Below are 12,082 nucleotides of genomic sequence, written 5' to 3'. Positions count from 1 at the left end.
GTCTCTTTCTGTCTTTCTTTCTTTTTTTAAAAGCAGGATTTATTGAGAGGACAGAAAAGCTCCCATAGAGGAGGGGACCTAAGGGGATTGTCCAGATCTATTTATTTCTATAACAAGGCTAGTGAAATCTATCAGTGTCTTTTCTTTGCCTCAGTTTCCAGGAAGCATAGAGTCAAATTTTCCTTCTTTTAGCAAAGGATTCCTGGAAAGTAAAATATTTTTCTTTCCTTTCAAACACCAGGTTCTTATCTTTGTATTTTTCTTTTAGCACTTTGGGGTATAGTGTATCTTTGTTTTTGAAACAAATTAGCTCAAATACATTTTAGAAGTTGATGAAGTGTACGTTTTTTTCATTTAAAAGTAAATCGTTAATCTTAGTTTTAATAACTAGGCTCTGCCCCACCCCTCCATGTTGGCTTACCTTGAAATAGAAATAAAATTGTTTTAATTAAATGAAAACTTATAGACCACTAGCCACCATGGAGGTGACTGGGAAAAACAAATGGTTAAAAAGAGATAGGTAGAGCAGAAGACCACAAAGGACAGAAAAGACATAAGGAAAGAAAAACATACCACTTTTGCTTACAGTACTGAGGGAAATACTAGACACAGAGGAACAGAAGCTGTATAAACACGGACCTCGACAGAGCTGCCAGGAAAAAAGAGAAAAGAATTTTTGCCCAAAATTTCCAGGTCAGATGTGATTTACAGTTGGAGATAAGTATTCCTTCACCACCTTTCCCAACTTTCAGATCCCTTGTTTATTCTTTTTGTTTCACTCCTGAAGTCATGATTTCCCCCGTTTACTCAGGAACTTCTCTTGAGCATTTAATTCCCATCATCCGTCAAATAGCCTAAACCAATATGACCTCTACTAGGAATCTTATCTAGGAAAAGTAAATCTCTCCAACATAAGTCAATAAACCATTTTTTCTTCTCTAGCCAACTGGTTAAAAATCTGAGTGGAAGAAGGTGGAAATCAAAGAAAAGAAACATGGATGGGAAGATTTATTCTAACATATTTCATGTTTTGTAACTAGTGTTAAGAGTGCGCTAGACCATTTAAGGAAAAAAAAGGAATGGATATTAAATGGGTGATTACTATGTATGAAGTACTACTAGGGGACTAGTTCAAGTTATGTCCCTCAATTTTTTTTTTCTGTAAAGAATGCATCTAAATCCTGGAGGGAACCATGGATGATGAGATGTCCAGGTAGAGTGTTGAGGTTGATGCTGGGAAGAAGGCCAAGAAAGAAACACTTGGCTTTTAACCTGTTGCTTTTTAGCACCCCTCAAAAGCACTGAGATTATGGAATGCTCACATTTTGTTCACAGTCTTACAGAACATACTTGATACATGCCAGAAATCACGGATGACTTGCTCGTAAGGTGGGAGGCTGAGTTTTATCTCAGTTTTTTTTTTTTTTGAAGTCGGAGTCTCACTCTGTAACCCAGACTGGAGTGCAGTGGCACGCTCCCGGCCACCACAGCTTCGACCTGCTGGGCTCTGGTGATCCTTCCGCCTCAGCCTTCCAAGTAGCTAGAACTACAGGTGTGCGCTACCACGCCCAGCTGATTTTTGATTTATTGTAGAGATGAGGTCTTGCCAAGTTGCCCGGTGTGGGTCTCGAACCCGCGGGCTCAGGCAATCCACTCACCCCGGCCTCCCAAAGCGCGGGATTATAGGCTGAGCCACCAGGCCCGGCCTATCTCAGTTCTTAAAAGCTGTAGAAGGCCTGGTTTCTGTAGAGGCAGGCTTGGCAGTAAAAGGCCATGACTAGTTCTGAGATTCTTCCTGAGCATGGTGCAGAGACTTCTGGTGGCAGAACTGTGGAGCAGACATCACAACCTTGAAGTTGTGGTATCCTCAAGCAGGGATGATACAGGGTGGCGGCAAACCCTGTAGGAATGCCACCCAGTGTTCCTCCGTGTTTAACTGGAACCATGTATTCTAGAAAACCGACAGTTCACATGGCTTGGGTAAACACCTCTGAAAACTGTGGAAAGTATTTGAGTGCTCATATTCTTTTTCTACAGATTTTTCCCCAACCTGATCTCTGCTTTGAGTCAAGAGGTTGTGCATGGGGGCGAGAACAACTCAGTAACATGTTGCTAATGTTAAGTTCAGCCAGAAAAAAGACTCTTTCCCCACCTTTTGGCACCGGGGGTAAAATGGATACTTTCTATCTGCTGACAGCACCAGTCTGCTGCACCGAGGAAAGCTCACCTGCTCATTCATGATTGTGGAGAGTTCGCTGAGCATGTCCTTATAGTGGGACCTCAATTCTTCCTGGTACTCCAGCTGGTCTTCCTTGATGAGACGCTCATTCACATCAAGGGCCTGCCCACAAGCATCTGCAAATTGCCTTCAGTGACAACATTAAACCAATTAAAAACCAGCCATGGAAAGTGGCATTGAGTTCCGTGACTCTGAGTTCAAAGTCAGGTTGCTGATAGACTCTGCCACCTCAAAAGAGGTTTGTTCTGGCAGCATCCTGGGGGATTCAGGACTCCCTGTCTGAAGGAGTTCAAGGAAGAACATCCCAACAAAGAGACGCTTACCTGAAGATCTCCTTCAAAAGCTTTACTTGGTTGTCAGGGTATTTCTTTGCATTGGTTTCTTCAAGAAAAGCTCGTGCGTAGGCCATTGGCCCGGCGTTCACCTATCAAGGAGAAGAGAACTCATTAAGTAAGATTCTACCTTCTCCACAGAGCCTTCACCACAGCTGGAAGGAATGGCCACTATTTGTAACAGCTGGAAGGAATGGCCACTATTTGTAACAATCATGCGGTACTCCAATCTTTCACATTGCCTTGTAGTCCACTCAGTTGTGTACCTGTTTCATCTACTGTCCTCCAATTGTCAACAAAGGGTGCATCTGAGCTCTACCCTTCACTGATATCCTTCCCAAACTTTAGTCATTTTCCAACTTTTCCACCTTTTTGTCATATATGCATACTGCTTGAACTGCTTTTAACAGCTTTGAAAACTAGATTTTCTTCTATTTACTTCATTCAATACAATTGTTTAAACTTAATATAAGTGAGATAAAATGTTTAACTTTTTTTCTGCTAACTTTAAAATGAACACATTCTATTATGAAGAGACATTAGGGGTGGTGGTGGGGGTATTGCCCTACAATCACTGTGTCACTGTGTTCTACTTGAAAGTCTGGTCAATATTCCAGCCCAAGGAGGCATTTATTAGATTTGCTGAATGAATGCACAATTCCAGGTTCTAGTCGTGCTTATACAAATGGGTAGGCTCACACTAGTGGAGGAGTCCATATCTCTTAGCGCATGTAACCTAACGTCACTGCTGGGCTTGAGAAGGAATAAGGTCAAGGAAGAAAGATGCTAATACTATTGTGCTTGAACTGATTTCAGGTGTCTACGACCACCTGGCAGCACCAGTATGGTAGATGCAGTCAATGGTACTGGATAAAATATTCCTTGCATTTCCAGATTTGATTTCTACTTTCCTCTACTTAGCTATGTACCTAGGGAAGCCGTCCTGTATGGAGCAGGACAATGGTTCCCTTGCCTTCTAGTCTTCTTCTTTCTTTTTTTACTTTTTGAGTGAGCCATTGAAAGACACAAACCAGAGGAACGGGGAAGAGGACAGTGTGGTCAGTGTCAAGATCAACATCACCAATTTTCCCTTTTGCTTCAGGCTCTAATCCAGCTTGGCAGAATGCTGTTACTGGCCTGCCTTTATTTTAAAATTTAATACTTTGTTCTTTATGCATCAATTTTGACTTTTAGAAATATTGCATTAAAATATTATTTTTCTTGATTACTGAGTTATTTGATGCATGCTTAAATTTTGTGCCCAAGGTGAGTACTGAGCCCTAGAGTTTCTTCCTTGAAGAAGACTTCTTTCTCTAGCAGAGACCACACCTGTCTACTTGTTCCATCATTAGTTGGACTGCTCAGTTCTCTGCTCTCCATAGAGCCTTCTCTACAGCTGAAAGGAATAGCCACTATTTGTAACAATCACATGGTACCCTTACTCTTTCACACTGTCTTGTAGTTCATTCATTTTTTTTATCTGCTTAACCCTTGTCTCCTTGGGTATAGGGTGGTCTAGGGTGCTAACAGCCCCTGAGTATTGCGAGCCTCTGTGCCTGCCCTTGCTGGTTTTCCTAAATGCTGCATACACTTTTACAAACTGTTTATTTATTCTGTTCTCAATCACTCACTGTGAGCATACCATCTGCTTCCTAATGGACAGATAAACACTCATGCACCTCTTATGAACTAGTAAACATTCCTTTTTGGAGTTGTTTTGGAACAAATTTATAAGGCTCTTAATGACAGATATGTACAAGAATGTCATATTTATTCATTTGTCAGTTCATTCATTAGGATACAGTTATAGAACATAATTGTCCACAGAAGATGAGATGGCAGGGCTGAGGAAGAAGAAATTTTATTTCATTTAAGTTTAAGAAAGAAATATCTATAGATGTAGGCACCATCAATGTGCACACATTTACAACTAGACATAATTTAATTTTTTTACTTTTTTGATTTGGAGTCTCCGTTGCCCAGGCTGGAGTGCAGTGTCACCCTCATGGCCACCCCAGCGTCAACTTGCTAGGTTCCGGTGATACTTTCTCTGCAGCCTTCCAAGTAGCCGGAACTATGGGCATGTACTACCACACCGGGCTAATTTTTTATTTATTGTAGAGATGAGGTCTCACCAAGTTGCCCAGAATGGTCTTGAACCCGTGGGCTCAGGCAACCACTTGCCTCAGCCTCCCAAAGTGCTGGGCTACAGGCTGAGCTACCAAGACCAGTCACAACTAGACATAATTTTAAAGACACAGATCAAAGAGTTCTACTTTTCACAACAAGAAATATGTTTCTTATATATTTTGTAAAAAAAGTTCCTAGGGCATTTGATACCAGGTTTCATTGGCCATGTGATTTCAGCCCTGGGCAATGCTTACCCACCTTCACGCTGACACTTCCTTGCAGTTTGAGCTGCAGTCTGATCATGTCCACCTCTTCCATCGTGCAAAGTTGATTAAGCTCAGAAACCTTCTTGGACATCTCGTCAATCGCCACTTCAATAGGGTTCAGCTCTGTGCTCGATTGGCTTATGACTTGTATTCTCTTCTTCACATAGGGGAACAAGTGACTTGCTGCATACAAAAGGGTTTCAAGGTTAAAGATCAGTGGTCAAGTGTTTCTCTGAAGGACCAGAGAACCTTGTATTATTTTACGGCACGTGGCACATTCCCTTCTGCATGTTTGTGTGTGTGCATGATTTTTTTTTTCTGCTAGGTGTCATCCTCTCTCACCCCTCTTAGCTTTCGTCTCACCCCGCCTTTCCCTGGTGTACTCTCCTGCTTTCCCCACTACCTTGTTCTTATTCTCAGGACTATTTCAGACCTTTAGAGTCTCCAAACATTGAGAAGATGATAGCTTCCACTGCAATTTGTAATTCAAATAAAACACACATTAAATCAAAATACAGAATGCTTAAGATACGAGGGGGAACCCCCTTAAAAAACAGATTATCTTTTAGAGGGGAGGCTCCTTGTAGGACCCTTGGAATTTGTTCCCCCACATCAGATGGTCAACCAGAGTTTTTATCTAGAAGTTTTGAGAGGGTTGCATCGTGGTTTGCAGAAGAAACATTCCGACGTGTGGCAAACAGATGACTAGTTCTTCCACCATGACAACGCATGTGCCCACACCGTGTTGAGTGTTCAGCAGTTTTTGACCAAAAAAGGCATGACCCAGGTGCCCCACCCTCCCTATTCATGCAATCTCACCTGTGCAACATTTTTTTTGTTTCCCAGGATGAAACAAGTCCTCAAAGGGAAACATTTTGCCCATGTGGAAGAGGTGAAACATAAAAACGGCAGAAGCACTAAAAGGCATCATCACTGAGTAGTTTAAATACTCTTGAGCAGTGGAAAAAGCATCTCAGTAGGTGTATTGTATTAAATGGAGAGTACTTTGAAGGTGACTGAAGTCTAAACATGTAAGAATAAATACACATTTTTTTTTTGAGTTGGAGTCTCATTCTGTCACCAAAGCTGAAGGACAGTGGCACACTTATGGCCACGCAGCCTCTACCTGCTGGGCTTAGGTGATCCTTTTACCTCAGGCTTCCAAGTTGCTGGAACTACAGATGCATGCCACCATGCCTGGCTAATTTTTTGTGATTTATTGTAGAGATAAGGTCTCCCAAGTTGCCCAGGCTAGTCCTGAAACCCCAGACTCAGGCAATCCTCTCAACTCAGTGCTGGGATTACAGGCTGAGCCACCATTCCCGGCCAATACACAATTTTTAATAAATAAATTCCTGGATTTTCGGATTCCTTCTCATATACTGAATAGTATGTGTTATTATAGATTTGTTCTAGATTTTTTTATTACCAAAGTTCTGGATACATTTACAGAAGGTGGACATTTCTCATAGTTTGGATGGTAAAGCTATTGATAGGTCTAAACATAATCCAGGACTGCCCATCTTTCCAAACAGGCTGCATATCATTTCCTCCAGAAAGCCTTCATTTGTTTGTCTCCTCTGTCAGCCTTAAGGGCACCTTCTATATGCCTCTATTTCATTTCTCATGCTGTGCCCCCCCTGAAATATTTGCTTTACTTGGCTCTTTCTCCCACCAGACTGAGTACTTGAGGGCGAGAATCAGGTTTTATTTGAATTGGCAGTATCTAGAACCGTGCTCAACCCCTAGTAGTCCCTCATTAAATGAGTGATGAATAAATGAAAGGCTGACTAGCTGACAGACTAGATCTAGAGAGTGCTGGAAGGGACACCGGAGATCAAATCTGAATTCATTTTACAGATGAAGAGGCTGGATCCCAGAGTGGTTTAGAGTCTTGGGCTGAAGTGCACAATTATGAGAACTGCTAACCCTGAAGCAACTGAGGGTAGGTTCAGGGAAAAAGGAGAGAGAAGAGGAAAGTCCAGAGTGCATTGTGCCTTTCCCAAATCACTGACCCCATGATACTTATGGCTACACAACCTATACATACAGGTATGTAAAGTGACTCTTGACAATTTCTCTTCTGGTTGACTTCCCAAGGGTTTCCCTCTTAACCGAGAATAAAGAAGCAGAAATCTGCTACCCCTCACAAACATTTCCAAGTTAGCACATTTTGGTTACTTATCTTCAGGACTGAAGTAACTCTTGATTCCCTGTGATCCAGTCTAATAAAGGGGCCTGTGCTGGGACAGGGCCCATGTCGGCCGCTCAGCCGCCTGCACCTACTTGTCAGGACCGTCCTCCGCTTGCACTGCTCGGCCACTCCACCATGCTTCTTGCCCGAGAGTGTGAAGGGTGTCTCAAAGACGAAGCGGTTGATGTTGTGGTGCATTTCAAAATCTGTCTTCCGATCCTCGATTTCCTTTTCCTCAAAGAATGGTGTGACATAGGTCACCTGGATGTAGGCATATTTTGGGTCCAAATCCTTGGGGTTTACCTGCATTAACAGATTATGGGCAAAGGAAGGGTGGCAAGCTGTGAGAAAAGCAGGAAGCCCTGTATTTCCTCAGCTTGCAGCCTGAGGAGCTTGGTCCTCTCCCCTTAGAGAAAAAATGGGCAATAGCGTCATTTCAGAGCTGGGTGGGACCACAGAGAGAATAACCAGCTGGGCTGCAGTTTAGCAGCCAGATCTGTAGAGGTGTGACTGGAGCCAGCTCTCCCACTAGCTGAAGTGCTTTGCAACAAAAGCGTCCAACTGTGACATATTTGGTCCTTTATTTTATTTTTCCTCTGTACCGAATGTCTAATCAACTTTGCCTAGAATGCAAGCTTCTTGAGAGTGGAAATAGGTATATTTGTCCCTCTAGGATTTACTCATGGATCTAGACTTGAGTCATCAGCTTTGAGGTTGTAATGTGGAGGGAGGTTCCTTTCTACTCAGCAGATTTTCTAATTAGGCCATTACATGATTGCAAATTTTTTTTTGTTTCAGTTGTCTCAAGTTCCTTCTCTTATATGCAACAAATCATCCTATGCAACTTCCTTACTTACTCTGTTTTGGTGAGTAGGCTTGACCAGTAGCAAGGCAGACAGGCTGGGGTCCCAAAAAGACTTGGAGAATTGTTTTTGCTCTCCTTTGATGTTGGAAGAGATGTTCTCAGCCTCTTTTTTAATGGCATTTGATGAATTTTCAAACTTCTCCTAATTTTCTCCATCTGTCTACCCATCCACTGCCTAACCAATCCCAGAGATTTGAGGGACTTTATTAATTTATTTGTAATGCCACTACTAATTACACCATAAGGTAGGTATAACTAACCATTTCCAGGTTAAAATGGAGGTTCAGAGTGGCCATCTAATGTCTCTAAGATCACCAGTGGATAAGTAGTGGTGCAGTGGAAGGAAGACTCAAGTTGTTCTGACTCCAGATCTGGCATTTTTCTCCTCCCCCCAGAAACTCTGTGTATACTTTCTACTTAGGAATGCCACTACCATGGTAGTTCTAGCTGCCCACCTTTCTGGGACAGTACCTTTCAAGCTAAGGAGAAGGATAATGAATATATATGGAACACCTTCTTCCCAGACTCCCAGCTCCCTCCAAATAGCAGCTTATAAAAGAAGACAGAAAAAAAGATCTCTTCTGTGGCCCAATAGAACCCTATAATACTGGGCACAAACCAACTTTTCCAGCTTCATCATCTGCCACCCTCTTCTCTTCAATCTGTGTTTCGAAGACTTGCCCTTCTTTGAACATATCTCCCCTTTCATTCCTCCTTGTCCTTGTATGCGCTGGGTTCTTGAAATGCCCTTTGCTTCTAGCAAATACCTTCTCACCTTGAAATTCAAAGCTCAAACATCACTTCCTCTGTGTAATACTGCTCAGCCTGTTCAGTCAAGAATGAGCTGTTCAGTGAGAACCCTGCCCTAAGCTTCCTTATACAACTTGGGCCATGACTCTCTGGTATTTCTTTGAATTCTATTTAATTAGCTGCTTGTACAAGTCCTTCTCTTCTTAGCACCCTGTAAACTGTGAGCTCTGGAAGGAAGAGACTCTTTGCCTTAGCTCCCAGTTCTGGGCTTGGCATACAGTAGGCGTTTAATAGAGGCTGGCTAAATAAATGAGAGTATATAAGAAGATGCTGAGTAGTCTAATGAGAGAATGTATTTGCTTTCTGGAGCCAAGGTAATTGAATGGTAATTGAACGTTCATAGGTTAATATAATAAAACTAGCAAGTCTGCTACTATCACAGAGGACAGCTTTCAAAATTGGTATGTTCTAGGAAGACTTCCTTGACTGAATAAATATTTTTAACTTGTTGTTTTCTCCAACTTCATCACTGGGTTAGTAGAGAATTTAGTAGTTCTTTCTAAGATGATCTAGAATTTTCTCAAATAAACAAGTATAATGTTTTCGACGAGAAAAAAAAATTATCAACCAACGAACCAACCAATAAACCAAAAGCAAAATACCCAAAATAGTTTTGGTAGTTTACTTTGCATAGTCAGGTAAAAACTTAAAAATTCATGTAGTTAAACAATATACATGAAATAAGTTCTTAGAACTTGCATAAGTATTGATTTTTCCTCTACCTTGTTGGAATCTTGGATTATCTTCACATTGTCTGCTCCAAATTTATCTGCATAGAGCTTGAGTAGTCTTTGGGAAATCTCAGAGAGACCTGTCAGCTTAGGCTCCTTATAAATATACTCTTTACCTTCTTCTTCTTCAAAAAAACCCTATGGAACATAATGAATCACCAATCTTATTAGAGAATGCCAGTCCTAAGTCACAAGCAAAACAAAAAGTTATTTACTTAAAAAAATATTTTCAGTCTCTTGTTTGTCATCGAAGCCACTGATTAGCACCTTACACAATTCAAAATCAGAGAAGACCAAGTAAAGAAAACACAATTTCATGTTGTAATCAAATATTAATGTTAATATTCCCTAGCTAGGCCAAAGAACTTCATGAAATATCTTACAAACATTTGTTTTATTTGTAGCGATCAAGGTAATACTTGCTTGCATATATTTTGGGGGAAGAATGCCCTCATGTGGCAGCCTGGGGTAGAATATAAAAGTCTGGAGTACTTTTTGGCATTATTCAATGAACAGTCAGTATTATTTTTAATAAGGTTGTCTACAATCTTTAAAACTAACATTAAAAACACTGTATGGCATGTAAAGACATCTAAATGGGGTTACACACATCCCACATCACTTTAGGTTACAAAAACCACAACACTTAGTATTTTAGCAGAAATTACATTTGGTATGCTCTCAAGTATTGCTATTTAAAAAATAACTTTACATCAATATGACTTTAGGGACCCAATGACACTTAGCTATATGTAACTTAACCATTCAATTTACTTTGCTAACAAATATTTTACATTCTTGAAAAGGAAGGCTTTATAGGATTAAAAATAGCAATCATGTCATTTGTATTTCATAAAAGCAAATAGGTTTTAGCCTCTATCAATTTTTTTGGTTTGGTTTGAAGAGAGAGGAAAGGAAGATTCCATTATTTGGAGATAACTAGGGCAATCTTTGTAATTCCTTCTCTTTGAAAACACACAGAAACATTTTTTCCTGTGGAATACACATGGCCTCAGAATAATAGATTAAGTTGAGAGTTAAGAAATCAATTGTATCTGATTTCTTCCAACCGTAGAGTTTACTCTTGAAGGAAGAAATAAATTGATTTTGAGGTCTGGGTGAAGATACAAGAGGTCAAAAGGAAACTTAGCCATATTTTTTTAAAAATATTTTTTATTATTGAAAAAATATTCATAGCCGGGCACGGTGGTGCCTGCCCGGAGTCCCAGCTACTCAGGGGACTGAGGCAGGAGGATGGCTTGAGCCCAGTAGTTTCAGTTTGCAGTGAGCTATGATCACACTACTGCATTCTTTCCAGCATGGGCAACAAGAACAAGATGCTGTCTCCTAAAAAAGTATATATGTCGAAAATGTGGATCAATGCTTCAGTGCTAAATAGCTGATGTGAGACAATCTAAGAATAATGATTAACTCACATCTACTGTATATGATGTTTTATACTTACAAAGCACTATCATACATATGAATTTGATTACCTTTAACATGATACGTTGTCTCATAAGTGGGCTGTAGCTGTATGTTTGGGGGAGCCAATGAACAAGGACCATTCCCCAGCACAGTTCTTGCCAATCAGGTAATTGCCTAGTTCCTTGAGCATCTCCCTAATTGACTTTGGGCCTTGAAAAGGCAGGAAATGTGTGTTGTTCAACATTGCATGTCCAGCGTTTAGCATAATGCCTGTCATTAGGAGAAGGTCACTCTATCTTTGCTGAATAAACAGATGAATGAAAGGGTCCTTAGTGGGCATACATCTTAAAAAGGTATATTTATACCAGATATTACTGGAAAAGATTGTATTGAATTTAGCAAAGATGTGTTATCGAACAATTTCTTTGAGAAGTGCCCAAGACCCAATACAACTAATTGAGTAACTCGATCCCAAACTGCTAAAAAGTGCTACATGACATTGAAAGCATGAAAAGCAGCTCCCTATCGTTCACCTAGACTTTGTAAGGGTAGTGAGGTCTGACTTCATTCCCACATGACTTCCAGCCTGCCATGTTTTTTTTTCTGTTGCTGTCTTTGTGGAGTGTTGTCTGATTCAAGGTCAAAAGTTAGTGGCTAAAATTGACAGACTGACACATCAGAGAAATCAGACTTCTGAAGCCATCAAGCAGAATCCTCACAGGGCCAAAGCTACAGCGATACTTAAAATTTCAATGAGAAAAATGTCTTCAAGTTTCAGGCAAACATTTTTTTCACCACAGTGTTAAAACTAGTAGAAAGAGACATTTTCACTGTAATTTTTTTCCCTGACAGATTTCCAAATCCAGAGTTAGCAGAAAAGAAGTGGTGGGACGCAGGTTTTTTTTTTTGAGTTGGGGTCTCACTCTGTCGCCCAGTCTGGAGTGCAGTGGCCACTCCCGGCCACCGCAGCCTCGACCTGCTGGGCTCCTGCGATCCTTCCACCTCAGCTTTCCGAGTAGCCGGAATTACAGGCGCGCGCTACCACGCCCGGCTAATTTTTTGGTTTATTGTATAGATGAGGTCTTGT

The 12,082-nt window shown here is 40.9% G+C and overlaps 1 protein-coding gene across 4 annotated transcripts in view; it reads right to left on the bottom strand.

Moving 5' to 3' along the window:
* DOCK10 (dedicator of cytokinesis 10) overlaps positions 1-12,082 on the bottom strand; it is a 280,494-nt gene that overhangs the window by 3,326 nt on the left and 265,086 nt on the right. For 3 of the 4 annotated variants that reach the window (XM_008061036.1, XM_021713938.1, XM_008061037.1), the window contains exons 51-55: positions 9,559-9,705; positions 7,254-7,464; positions 4,960-5,150; positions 2,563-2,663; positions 2,228-2,366 (exon numbers count right to left, since the gene is read on the bottom strand). In XM_008061036.1, the coding sequence (XP_008059227.1) occupies positions 2,228-2,366; positions 2,563-2,663; positions 4,960-5,150; positions 7,254-7,464; positions 9,559-9,705 (789 nt within the window). Of the gene's footprint in view, positions 1-573; positions 650-2,227; positions 2,367-2,562; positions 2,664-4,959; positions 5,151-7,253; positions 7,465-9,558; positions 9,706-12,082 lie in introns of all 4 variants that reach the window. The other variant, XM_021713939.1, reaches the window with a different exon arrangement.

The sequence above is a fragment of the Carlito syrichta genome, unplaced genomic scaffold, assembly GCF_000164805.1.
Source record: "Carlito syrichta isolate Samal-C Ts95f unplaced genomic scaffold, Tarsius_syrichta-2.0.1 Scaffold304926, whole genome shotgun sequence".
NCBI lineage: Eukaryota > Metazoa > Chordata > Mammalia > Primates > Tarsiidae > Carlito > Carlito syrichta.
Note: the sequence above shows the minus strand (reverse complement) of the source record. Positions and strands in the feature narration are given on the sequence as shown.